At 37.9% G+C, this 14421-nt stretch overlaps 1 protein-coding gene across 1 annotated transcript in view; it reads left to right on the top strand.

The window, feature by feature from the left end:
• SNX31 (sorting nexin 31) overlaps window positions 1–14421 on the top strand; it is a 90355-nt gene that overhangs the window by 32476 nt on the left and 43458 nt on the right. Inside the window, exon 5 of the mRNA XM_044683958.1 lies at window positions 5151–5241. Coding sequence (XP_044539893.1) covers window positions 5151–5241 — 91 coding nt within the window. The remainder of the gene's footprint in view (window positions 1–5150; window positions 5242–14421) is intronic.

Raw genomic sequence — 14421 nt, 5'->3', positions numbered from 1 at the left:
TTTAAAAAAAAAAAAAAATCAACCCTTACCTTCTGTGTTAGAATCAATATGGTAAGAGCTAGGCAATTAGGGTAAAGTGACTTGTCCAGGGTCACACAACCAGGAAGTGCCTGAGGCCAAATTTAAACCTAGGACCTCCTGTCTGGAGGTTCTCTTATCTTTTATCCACTAAACCACATACCTGCCCCAAATTTGACCTTTCAAAAAATTAATTAATTTAATTTTTTTATTGATTAAGAAAACTTTTCTATGGTTACGTGATTCATGTTCTTTCCCTCCCCTCCCATAGCCAATACACTATTCCACTGGGGTTTACATGTGTCATTGATCAATACCCATTTCCATATTATTGATATTTGTATTAAGGTGATCGTTTAGAGTCTACATCCCCAATCATATCCCCATCGACCCATGTGATCAAGCAATTGTTTTTCTTCTGTGTTTCTGCTCCCACAGTTCTTCCTCTGGGTGTGGATAGAGTTCTTTCTCATAAGTCCCTCAGAAATGTCTTGGATCATTGCATGGCTGCTAGTAGAGAAGTCCATTACATTCTATTTTACCACAGTGTATCAGTCTCTGTGTATAATATTCTCTTGGTTCTGCTCCTTTCACTCTGCATCAATTCCTGGAAGTCTTTCCAGTTCACATGGAATTCCTCTAGTTCATTATTTCTTTTAACACAATAGTATTCCATCACCAGCAGATATCCGGGTCCAGCCGGATACAACCGCGAGACCCATGAGTCAGCCACCTGGAAGAACCATAGGGGGAGAGAGGGGAGACCGAGGCGCAATAAAGACAAATCAGTCTTAATTGTGACAAGGCTCGTTTATTGTGTGCAGGGAGTGGGTTTATATACTTCTAGGGCTGGGGTAAGGAATTTTCCGATGGTCTCAGGCCGTTGGTCTCGCCACGCCTATCCCGGGTAAAGCTGGATAAGTTTCTATTTTCGTTTCTTGGGAAACCCTTCACTAAGTTTTGTTTCTATGGTCTCTATAAGTTTTGTTTCTATGGTCTCTATGGTTTTGTTTCTATGGTCTCTATGGTTTTTAGGTTTCGTTCCTTGGTCTCTGACAAGCAGATATCACTCATACCACTATTTTTTAATAAAATGGAGAAACCATTCTAAGTTCTCCAGTGTAGTCAGCCAGATTTGGCTCTCAGCCCATAGTTTGCTGACCTCTGACATAGAGCTTTACATTTTGCAAAGCTCTCTACAGTTATTATCTTATTTGGTTCTTACAATAATCCTGGGAGGTAAGTGTTTTAATATCATTTTGAGAGGTGAGGAAACTGAACTGAGGGAAGTTAAATAACTTGCCCAAAGGTAGCAAGTACCTGAGGCAAGTTTCAAACTCAAGACTTCCTAACTCCAAGCTTGGCACTCTAACCACAAGACTGTTTAACTGCCTAACATGATAAGGATCCCCTTTAAAAGTCCAGAAGATGTAGGGCCATTGACCTTTTCAAAGATGCTATGATTTTGAGAACTCAGAGCAAGCTTATAAAGGCACCAGAATCCAGGGAGAATAACACTTGTGTCAAAATATACCAAAGATTTTATTGATAAAGACAAAGGTGGGAAAGAAATAACCCTAAATCTGCCCTGCGAGAGGGAGAAATAAATGGAGGACATTTCATGGCAGCAGGAATACTAAGTGCCGAGAGAAGGCATCCAATGTACATTCTGAGTCCTAGTGACATCATTTGAGCTCTTTGTGTTGATTTTAGAATAATTGAACACAATAGACAAATAGTAATTTAGGTTGAGTGCCACCCCATTTGCCTGGTGTTAGGGATTTCAGGTAAGGAAATATAGCTAATTATAGTAAAAAGTTCTGTTACTGAGAATGGGGAGTAGTGACCCTTAAGAATGTTAAAGATGGCTAATAACAAATTTATTTAAAATGATAGTCAGTCACTGGAGAAAGGAGCATCATGGAATTTAGAACTGGTAGGAACATTATAGATCATCTGGTCTAAAGGTGTTTTTTGTTTTTTTAATTATCATGCAAAATAAACTTCCATATTGGTCATTGTTATAAGAGCACAATCATATATAATCCAAATCCCAAAATAAAATTATAAATACACTGATGTGAAAGATGTGTCCTACAGTTCTTTTTCTGGAGATGGGTAGCGTTCCCCATCTTAAGTCTTTCAGGTTTGTCACATATCATTGCATTGCTGAGAGCAGTCAAGTTTTCACAGATAATCGTCGTACAATATTGCTGTTACTGTGTACGATGTTCTCCCACTTCTATTATGCTTTGCCTCAGTTCCTGAAAACCTTTCCAGCTTTTTCTGAAATCATCTTGCTTATCATTTCTTATAGCACAATAGTAATCCATTACCAATGTGTACCACAATTTGTTTAGTCATTCCTTAATTGATGGGCATTCCCTCAATTCTAGTTCTTTGCCACCGCTAAAAAGAGCTGCTACAAATATTTTTGTAAAAGTATGTCCTTTCCCCTTTTTTATTATCTTTTTGATGGTTTGTTCAATTTCTTTTTCTGAGATGAGGTAGTTTTAATGTTCTATTTCCTCTTTTGTTAATTTAGGCCATTTATATTTTTGTAAATACCCATTTTACCTAGATTGTTATTTTTTTTTGCCATATAATTGGGCAAAATAGCTCTTAATAATTAATTACCTTAATTTCCTCTTCATTAGAGGTGAGTTGCCCTTTTCATCTTTGATACTGTTATTGATTTTCTTCTTTCCTTTTTTTTTATTAGATTAACCAGTACATTATCTATTTTATTTGTTTTTTCAAGGTAACAGCTCCTACTCTATTAGTTGATAGTTCTTTTAATTTCAATTTTATTAATTTCTCCTTTGATTTTTAGGATTTCCAATTTAATTTTTATCTGGGGATTTTTAATTTGTTCTCTTTCTAGTTTTTCAAGTTGCATGCCCAATTCATTGACCTCTCCCCTCTCTGATTTGTTATTATATGCCCTCAAGGATATAAAATTTCCCCTGAGTATTGCTTTATTATATTTTTGAGATATAGATCCAGTAATGGTGTTACCAGATCAAAAGGTATGCATAGTTTTATAGCCCTTTGTGCATAATTCCAAATTGCCTTCCAGATTGGATCAGTTCACAATTCCACCAACAATGCATTAGTGTCCCAATTTTGTCACATCCCTTCCAACATTTACCACTTTCCTTTACTGCCATATTGGCTAATCTGATAGGTGTGAGGTGGTACCTTAGTGTTTTTTTAATTTGTATTTCTCTAATCAAGAGGGATTTTGAAGATTTTTTCATGTGATTATTGATGACTTTGATTCTTTGTCTGAAAATTGCTTTTTCATATTCTTTGACCATTTGTCAATTGGGAATGTATTCTTGTAAATTTGTATTCTTGTATTCTTATAAATTTGACTTAGTTTTTTTATAAATTTGAGAAATGAGACCTTTATCAGAGAAAATTGTTATAAAATTTTTTCCTAGTTGTTTCCCTTCTACTCTTGGCTACATTAGTTTTGTTTGTACAAAAGCTTTTTAATCTAATATAATCAAAATTATTCATTTTACATCTTGTAATGTTATCTATCTGTTGTTTGGTCATAAATTCTTCCCTTCTCCAAAGATATGCCAGATAAACTATTCTGTGTTCCCCTAATTTAGTTATGGTATCACTCTTTATATCAAAATCAGATATCCATTTTGACCTCATCTTGGTATAGGGTGTGAGATACTGGTCTATACCTAGCTTTACAATTTTCCCAGCAGTTTTTTTAAAGTATGAGTACTTATTCCAAAGTCTTGGATCCAGAGGTTTTTAACTTGGGGTCCATTGACTCCCAGTGGATCTGTAGTAGATTCCTGGGGGTCTTTGAACTTGGATATGGAAAAAATACCTTTTTTATTTTCACTGACCTCCAAGCTAAAAATTATCATTTTGTTCAATTACTTAAAAACATTCTAAAAAGGGGTCTATAGATTTTAGCAGACTCCCAAGATGGTCTGTGACACAAAAAAGATAAAAACCTCCTATCTAGTTTGTGCTTTCTCATTTCATAGGAGAGGAAATTGAGAACTAGAAAGATAAGGTATTTGTCTAGGATCATGCAGGTAGCAGGTTACAAACCCAGGATTTGAACCCAGTCTTTTTAGTACAAAGCCAGGACTCTTTTTATAGCACCATCTTTTGCTGACTGTCTCATAAACCCAGCCTCTGTGTGTGTGTGTGTGTGTTTGTTTGTTTTATGATTTTATTATTGTAGATAACAGGCAACAAATATTAATTAAGTACTTATGTGTGGGGCAGCTAGATACTAGACTTGGAGTCAGGAAGTATGAGTTCAGATTTGGCCTCTGATACTAGTTGTGTGACCCTGGGCAAGTCACTTAACCCTCTTTGTCTCAGATTCTTCATCTATAAAATGAACTAGAGAAGGAAATGACAAATCACTACAGTATCTCTGCCAAGGAAACCCCAAATAGAGTTATGGAAAGCTAGACACAACTGAAAAACAATTTAACAACAAAAATGTTTTAAGCACGCTGTTCAGCCCTGGGGAAAGAAATACAAACACAAAATAAAAGGCAATTCCCTTTTGATGGAGGAAGACAACATAAACAAGGGAGCTGAAAATGGGAGATGTGGTGGTGAAGTCAAGAGATTCAGAAGCAGAGCCAGCTCAGGAGAGAAGGATTGCCACCCACAGTCCTTCCCCAAAATGGAGTTCTAGGTTGGAGCTCACTAAAGGAATATGGGAACTAGTGGGGCAGAGAGTTGTAGTAGAGTGAGAAGCCCCCAGGCACAGAGGCAGTTTCAGGGTGAGATGGCAGCTGAGGCATGGTGGCAAAGTCCAGAGAGTCATAAGCAAAGCTGGGATGTTTGTTCCCAGTGAGAAACTCACTACCAATGAATGTTAGCATTTTCTTTTCAATTTATAATCTAAGAAAGCTGGCGGAGGCACTCCCAGGCTAAGTGCCTTGTCTTCCGTGACAAAATCATTATGTGTAGGAGGTAGGACTTGGAGCTCTCCATAGACTACAGCATGCTGTTCTCACCAGCCTTTCAGACTAGAAAGTATGGACGACTTGTGAGTAATAAAGTGATTTGAGTGAAGTATTTGCTGATGTACTTTTTATTGACAGAAAACTACTGACATTCTTTTTTTTTTCCAGATTGTGTCATACAAGATGGGACTGTCTCGGGATCTTATTGGATACTTCAGCTTGTTCCTGATCCAGTTCCAGAGTGACAACATCTTATCTGGTAAGAGATGATGGGATATAGTGCTTCTCTGGAGAACATGGGCATTTAAACTACTCAGTTCATTCAAATGTAGATTTCTTGTAAGTAGGTATTATTTTTATCTTTATATCTTTATAAGTTTTTTCTTTATATATATCTTTATAAGTATTAGTCTCATTGCCTAGTACTGTGAAGTACACAATCCCCCCTGATGATCATTTGGGAGACTAGTCTCCCCAATTGATTATTTTACATAATCATCTTGTACCTCTAAAAGTCTTCTAACTACAGGTACAAACAAAATTGTGCCTTCTAAGAGGAAACTAGAAGAGGGCAATGTTTTGCTAGGTGGATTGACAAAAAACCAATTAGGAGGGCAGTCCCCTTTTGGCATAAAAGTGAACAAAATAACTGTCCAACTCCCTTCAGTTCAATCAATTGTACCCCAAAGTTCATTCTGGATCTTATTGATGCAGTGTAGGTTCTTCAGGCATCTTTCTGCAAACAGTTCATTCTCTGGATTTAAGGAGTTAGCAAGCTTCTTTCCCTGAAATTTTTTCACGAACAAAATTTTAAATCTTGGATTTTTATGAAAACGCAGTACAATGCCTGGCACATCATAAATACATATCGATTGATTAGCATGGTAGCTGTGGGGTGGGTGATCAGTATCCCGATACCCTCTCCAAGCTCTTTTCTAAACCTGAAGAATTAAAGGAAGTTAAGAGTGAGATGGGGGGAGGGGGGGGACAGTGAGGTGGTGTAGTGGATAAAGCACTGATCCTGGAGTCAGGAAGCATTATCTTCCTGAGTTCAAACCTGGCCTTCAGATACTTATTAGCTATGTGACCCTGGACAGGTCACTTTACCCTGTTGGCCTCATCTGTAAAATGATCTAGAGGAGGAAATGGCAAATCACTTCAGTATCTTTGCCAAGAAAACTCTAAATGCATTCATGAAGAGTTGGACACAACTGAAATGACTGAGCAAAAACAAAAGAGTGAGATGGGAGCTACCAATACAGATTAGTCAGGATATCAGATCATCCTTGGGATTATAGGTACATTCAAACTTTAACCACGTATCCCAAAGAGTAATCATAATAAATATTTATTTAGTATCTTCTCTGTGATAGGTTCTAGAGATAAAAAGACAAAAATGAAACTACATACTTCTTTCTTTGCCCCCTAGTCCATGTCCATTGGCTCTATCATCATATGTGAAAATGTAATGGGTTTTTCTCCATTATTTAGGGCCCTATCCCATATATAATAGAACATTAGACTAGATATAAACATGCCTATTCTTTTTAACTTATTTCACAGGATCTGAGTTGGGAGGGACCTCAGGGAATCATTTACATAATACCCCCAGAAAGTTGCCACCCAACCTCTGTTTTATGGAAAGGAATTGGGTGTTGATCAATGGAATTCCAAGGAAGAGGCAGTCCATTCCACTTTTAAGTAGCATTAATTGTTAGAAAGTTTTCCCTATCTAAATCCTATTTCCCTAAATCCTAATTCCCTATCTTCCAATCACAGGTCCAGTTCTTATTCCCTATCTCTTTTCTCAATCAAGGAGAATAATCTTTGGAATAGTAATGACAATGCAAAAATGGTGAATAGAAAATTGAAATACTTAAAAAAAAAGAGAAAGTTTTCCCTTACATTAAGTCTATATATTTCTCTACAATTTCTACTTATTCTTGGTTCAGAAATACCTTGGGAAGAAGTTTCTCACTCCCAGCCCCAGTCAATAAGAATGAGAGAGACACAGACAGAGGCAGAAAGATTGTGTGTTTATTGAGTGTTTACTATTTGCCGGGCTCTAAGCTAAGTACTAGGAATACAAATCCAAGCAAAAGAGGGAGAGAAAGAATCCGGGAGACAGAAAGAAACAGAGACAAAGACTACCTGCCCTGAAGGAGCTTTTATTCTCATGGAGAAAGACAATACATAAAAGAAAAGTGGAAAGCATGGGATAGAGAAGAAAAGAAAAAAAGGTAACCACAAAAGGATACAGTGGAAAAAACCCAGAATATCAGGAATAGAGTGGGGAAGTGAGAATGGATTCTTCATGAAATAGTGCTCTCCAACAAAAACTCAGCAGAGGAGGGGCCATAGGTGTAGAGGCATCTTTAAAGTGAAATGGCTGTTTGTTTGGAGAGTCAGGAGTAGCTCTACAGCTTTCTACTCCACTTGAGTTGACTACCTGAGTAAAATCTGGGCCATGAAATCCCATTATTCTTTTTTTTTTTTTTTTTAACTTCTTTGAAATCTGTTCTCCTCAAAACTAGAATGCATATCAGATGACGACAGGTTTGTGGTTATTTCTTTTCAAGGATGCAATCATTTTTCCTGCAGCATTAAATTCTTCCTTATTGATCAGAATCAAATTCAGAATAGCAGTTAGTGTCATCACTACCTACATGATTTTAAAAATTGAAAATAGCCTTAAGGCAAATCCAGAATTTATCATTTACTCTGCCTTTAGGGAGGTAGAGGAAGGGAGAGGAAGGGAAAGGATGAGACAGAGAGAGAGAGAGAGAGAGATCCAGCAATACATTTCCCATCACTAAGAAATCAAACCTCCATATCATATTTGTAGTCTCTTTCCTAATCCACTCATCTATTTCTGTTTTCTTATCAGGTAGTCCGTATTATATTCCCACTACAATATCCCTTCAGTTTCTTTCTTCATTTTGCATTATCTGTCTTTGCTCCATGGCTATATGTCTTTTAAAACTCTAAGCTGGGGAGCGGCTAGGTGGCTCAGTGGATTGAGAGCCAAGTCCAGAGAAATGAAGTCCTGGGTTTAAATCTGGTCTGAGACATTTCCTAGCTGTGTGACCCTGGACAAGACATTTAACCTCCATTGCTTAGCCCTTACTGGTCTTCTGCCTTAGAACCAATACAGTATTGATTCTAGTACAGAAGATAAAGGTTAAAAACAAAACCAAACCTCTAAGTTGGTCAAAGAAGTCCTTGTAGTGGATCTTCACCTTATTTCTCTCCACAATATTTCCCCCAGCCAGTTCATGGGTTTCTAATGTGAGTACATTTTATTTCTATAAATGTTGTTCCATCACTTTTAATCTTTTCTATTCCTTTGGAATGAGTATGGCCTTTCAGAATCATAGTTCATTCACGAATTTCATCACAGGAAGGGTCAGTAGTACCTATCCTTTACCTCTCGACAGCATTGTTCATTACCAACATTTTGGGCCGTGGATGTAGACATTATGAGATAATGGCTTTTTTTGCTGACTTTCTTCTTGGACACAGTATTCTATGACTTATTAGTGTTCTTTCTTGATTTTACTCTGTGATCTGATTCGGAGAGACATACCTTGGCAATTGCCTCTTTATCTTTAAAAGTTTAAAGTCATATCCAGATGCAGTGAACTGCCAGAAGGTAGCCAATCTCGACATGCTTGCCCATTATCAACCCTGAAAGTCTGCTTCTCCTTTAAAGAAAAAAAATGTAATGTTCTGAAGTTCTTTCCAGTAGTGCCATTGTATCTTGTCTCCAAATAAAAGAAGCTTATTGAAGTATGTTTGCAGAAAATTCTAAACAAAAATTATATAGTTTATTAGAGTGTGAGAATAGGGGATCTAAATTTAAAATAAAAAATATATTTATTATATATTTATATTTATATGTATATAAGTTTAAAAGTTTAAAGTCATTTTGATTAGATTCACTCTAAGAAGAATTTTTTTTAATTATCTTGAGTTAGTCTCACTTTGTTCTGAGCCAAGAACCCATCATTCCTTAATCCATTTATGAAGGAAACTTGGCCAAGTCATTGAAATACATCTTGTTACAGTTTCTACTTGTTTGCAAACAGATGATGAGAGACAGTATTGTATAAGAGGTAAAAGGCCCACATAAGAATTTGAAAGACACGGGTCTGAACCTTCATTTGGAGTCATCCTTGTGTATGACCAACCATTGAAAGGTTCCCAGCCTCTTGAAGCCATCAGCAAATCTCTAAGACTGGGAATTGGTGCTCTGGGGCAAGGGGTACTGAGCAGGCATGAGTTTCCAAATTGTTGTCATCCTGCAGGATCCTGTGTTTCTGGACATAATGAAGTTCAAGAGAATACCTGGGGAGGAAATAAACCTTTTATTTTCTTTTGGATATTAACTTTTTTTAAAATTGATATAGAGGAAAGTTTCCTCTAACCATCGAAAGCATAGTTCTGGACCCCTAAAAAATTTTGTGTTGGAGTGGGAAGAGAGATCAGCAAAAGTAATATTTGCCCGGCTTTTTGAATGCAGCTGAGATGTCCCATGTTGAGGGCTTTATAAAAGGATGCCCAGTAAGAAAGTATAATTAATGTAGTGATTTTTAATGTTGTTGTAATAAATGCGGTCTCCTGCTTTTTGTGTCCTTGGAAACTATATCACAAAACAGAAACTTCAAAAAAGCAGATAGACATCCCCATATACCATTTTGGTTGCCTCAAAGCTTACAGCTACGTCTTTGTTGTAGGTGTTAATTAATGCATCTATGCTAGGCTAGAAGGAGGTCTGCTGTGAAGTGCCACAGAGATGGCCCCACATATTCAGGTTTTCTGTTCAATAATTTTATCATCTGCAGGGGAATACTGTCTACCTCCAGAGAAAGAACTGTTGGGAGATGGATGAATGTGGATCAAAGTATACTATCTTTCACATCAGTGTATTTACAGTTTTACTTTGGGATTTTGGTTTTATGAGTGTGCTCTTACCACAATGACCAATATGGAAGTATATTTTGCATAATAAGAAAAATAAAAATTTAAAAATAATAATTTTATCATCTGCATAAGTATGGATTGGTAAAGACCCACTAAACCCGTCTGGACAGTATGCCTGGTCCCCAAGGGAAACCCAGCTGTGCTATACTGTGCTCTGCTATTAGCAGTGTAAGGCTCTGTGGGATCTGAGCAAAACTTTGCTAGACCTCAGCTTCATCTATAAAATGAGGAGGACACTATCTCAACTATACAAATCATAGGACTTTGCTATTGGAAGACATAAAAACTGGTGAGGGTCTCAACATCACCTTAGGGACCACAGGACTTGTGCTACTGTCCACACTTTCAGACATCCACTGGAGATCTTGGAAGGTATCTCATAGATAAGGGGTGAAAAAAAATTTTGAACCCTTACCTTCCATCTTAGAATCAACACTGTGTATTGGCTCTAAGGCAGAAGAGCAGTAAGGGCCAGGCAATGGGGGTCAAGTGACTTGCCCAGGGTCACACAGCTAGGAAGTGTCTGAGGCCAGATTTGAACCTAGGACTTCCTATCTCTAGGCTGGCTCTCAATCCACTGAGCCATCCAGCTGCCCCCATCATAGGGCTTTATTGAGGATCAAGGATTTAGAGGTCACAATTTGAGGTTTGGGGTTTCAAGGAAGAAGGAGAGATGAAATTAAAAATAGGTTGTGAGAAGGACTGCAGGAGAGGAAACACATAAGAAAAACAACTGCTTGAACGCATGGGTCGGGGTGGACATGATTGAGGGTGTGGACTCGAAACTACCACACCAATGCAACTACCAACAATTAGGAAATTGGTCTTGATCAAGGACACATGACAAAACTAGTGGAAATGCTCATCGGCCATGGGTGGGGGGAGTGCGGGGGGGGGGGTGAAGGGGATAGGAGGAGCATGAATCAGGTAACCATGTTAAAAATGTAGATTAATAAATGTTAAAAAAAAAATAGGTTGTGACCAGTGTAAGGGGGTCTTGGGGTTTAATATATTAATAGGTTAGGTCACCAGGGGATTGAACAATTTTCAATCCCCAATTAAAGAGTAACCTCAAGTTAAAATGACTTTTATGGAAATTTGTTTACAAATGAGAAGAGGAAGAAGAAATGAGGAAATAAGAATCTAAGACAGTAGGTAATTTGCTCTGATCCCCTAGTTAATCCAGGTAGATCTAATTAACCCTCATCCAAGGGATATCTAGCCTTGATCCCAAGGCTGGAAACTCAGAGGCCCAGAGGTGGGTTACAGACCACCCAAAATGGAGATGTTTTCACCTTTGGTAGTTAAATCTAAAGATGGGCAGTGTAGACTTAATCTAATTATCACACCAGTTAAAGGAATTTCAGACTTCATAAACATGGAATTGGGGCATTTGTAGATGATGGCAGGATTAAAGGGATGATGGTTTTTGTATAGCTGAGGTGGAGTGGAGGAACAGTCATATGAATTAAGTTAAACTGTGAGGAAAAAAGGGTTTGAGAGTATCAATATATAGAGTCAATCAGCATTTGCATGTTTAACTTTTGATACTTCAAGAAATCACATGATTTTAGTAGCAACCTCATTTTCACTTTCTCATTGACAATTCTTCATATTTCAGAGTATGTGCAGTAGGGAAAAAAATGAGAGTAATGATGCCTGCAAGATGGTAGAGCAGCTGCTATCCTATAGAGTGCTTCACTGATCTTGTTTACCCCTCCCATATTAAAGTAAAGGGCCCATGCATTCACTGCATATTTTCATTATTTCCCTTTAATATTCAAGTTTTGTGTGACAATTATACCCCTAGCATGTAGCACAAGTCCTGTGGTCCCTAAGGTGATGTTGAGACCCTCACCAGTTTTTATGTCTTCCAATAGCAGCAAATAAAGTCCCAGCAACTCTTCCCTTGGTTTTCAGAGAGTGGCCAACATGGAGAGATTTGCAGCAGTATAGTAGTGTGGGGCCCCATAACCATGTGGGATATGTTTCAAGATCTACCCCATGGATGACCTAAATTATCTGACCCCCCATGTATCACATGATTATCCTCTGTATACATATGTATAATAAAATTTAGTAGATAAATAAAACACACTGTAAGACATTACCAAAATTAAATACAATAATAATAAGATACATTGTACATTATTTATGCAGTACTATACAATAGTCACTCCTTATCTATGAGATACCTTCCAAGATCTCCAGTGGATGTCTGAAACTGTGGACAGTTCTCACATCAACTTTTATCACCTCTGTTAACTTTACTGTATAATATTCTGTTCTTTCTCCTTGTTCCTGCCCCTTAACTCAGCACTCTGTGGCCTCCTACCCCACCTACCAAAAAAAAACCAAACAAACAAACAAACAAACCCAAACCAAAAACACTCTCCAAATGAAAACAGAAGAATTGACAAGTACAGAAACTGCTGCTGTCAAGGGCAAACTGTCTGTGCTCAGTTTAGCCTCCATGTGTCTTTGAACCTTGTGGAAGGTAAGATTCAGGTTAAACAATGTTTTTATTTTAGGAATTTTATTTGCTGTACAGCATTTATGGTACTGTAGATTTCATATTTTATGAAAGTGAATAACGTCTGAAATCAATGTTGTTGTTTTTAAAAATTTTTTTTTAAACCCTTAATTTCTGTGTATTGGCTCCTTGGTGGAAGAGTGGTAAGGGTAGGCAATGGGGATCAAGTGACTTGCCCAGGGTCACACAGCTGGGAAGTGTCTGAGGCCAGATTTGAACGTAGGACCTTCCATCTCTGGGCTGGACTCTCAATCCACTGAACTACCTAGCTGCCCCCCCCCCCCTTTTTTAAATTTATCAAGATGTTAACATGAAAGGTTATCAGTGAGAAAAAATGTTTTGCATGTTACCAATTTTATTTTGTGTGCTGCATTTTATGGATTATTTCATGGTCACTGTGTTAATGTTTTGTTAAAAAGAATTATACGCATATGTGTGTTTTCAACAATCTCTAGTGAAATATTAGTTTTTGGTGGCTATGGATACTTAACCCCCTATTTCCCATAGATTCAATGTGCCAACATTTGTGTTTTTTTAAATTTTCTCATTCTTTAAATTTCTCATCCTTCCTTCCTTCCTTCCTTCCTTCCTTCCTTCCTTCCTTTCTTCCTTCCCTCCTTTCTTCCCTCCTTTCTTCCTTCCTTCTTTTCTTCCTTCCTTCCCTCTTTCCTTTCTCCTTACTGTCTCAAAAGAGTGGCAAAGGAGGGCTAGGCAATTGGGGTTAAGTGATTTGCTCAGGATCACACAGCTAGGAAGTGTCTGAGGCCAGATTTGAACCCAACTCCTTCTGACTCTAAGCCTGATGCTGTATTCTGTGAGCTACCTAGCTACCCCTTCCCACCATTTTCTAGTAACATTAGTCCTGAGAAAATTGAGGACTTACTGTATATATTCTTATCTCCTAGTTCGAGGGCAGGAGTTGAGATAGAGAGAAAGACTGTGATAGCCAAATCCAATGGCCTTTTCTCAGTTCTCTTTCTTCTTTACCTCTCTGCAGACTATGACACTGCCTACCTCCCTCTCTTTCTTTATACTCCTTTCTCTTTAGGTTTTCAGGATATTTCTCTCTCCAGGTTCACCTCTTCCCTACCTGATTATTCCTTCTTAGTTTCCTTTGCTGGATCTTTCTCTAAGTGATACCTGCTAACTATGAGTATCCCACAGAGATCTGCCTTGAGCCTTCTATTCTGTTTCACTGGATGATCTCATCAGCTCTTGTGGATTAAATTATTTTCTCTAGGCTAATGATTCTCAGAACTATTTATTCAACTTTAACATTTTTGTTAACCTTTAGTCTTATAGCTCCAATTGCCTATGAGACATTTCAAACTATTTTCTCTTTGTAATTGTCCAGATATTTCTGATTCTTCATGATCCCATTTGGCTTTTCTTGGCAAATATATTGGAGTGGTTTGGCATTTCCTTCTCCAGCTCATTTTATAGATAAGGAAACTGAGGCAAACAGGTGATATATTCAGGGTCATGCAATTAGTAAGTGTTTGAGGCTGGATCTGAACTCAGGAAGATGAGTCTTCCTGATTCTAATCCCAGCACTCTATCCATTGCGCCACCTAGTTGCCCATGTTGTATAGAAACTTAAACTCAGCATGTCCAAACCCTTCCTTCTTTGATCCAAACCCTCCTTTCTTCCTAGCCTGCTTATTGTTATTGAAGATATCATCATGTTCCCAGTAACTCAGGCTCACAACCCAGGTGTCATCCTCAGATCCTCAGTCTCTATTCCTAAATCCAATTTATTGCCAAAATCTGTTGATTCTACCTTTGCAACATCTCTTATGTATCCCTCCTCCCTTCTGACCCCCTTACCATCCTAGTGCAGGCCTTCATTACCTTATGCTTGGACTTTTGCAATAGCCTGCTGGTCAGTCTGCTTGTCACCATTCTCTCTCCATTCTTGTTCAT

This window comes from Gracilinanus agilis, chromosome 1 (assembly GCF_016433145.1).
Source record: "Gracilinanus agilis isolate LMUSP501 chromosome 1, AgileGrace, whole genome shotgun sequence".
NCBI classification, from domain to species: domain Eukaryota; kingdom Metazoa; phylum Chordata; class Mammalia; order Didelphimorphia; family Didelphidae; genus Gracilinanus; species Gracilinanus agilis.
This window is presented reverse-complemented; position numbering and strand designations above follow the sequence as displayed.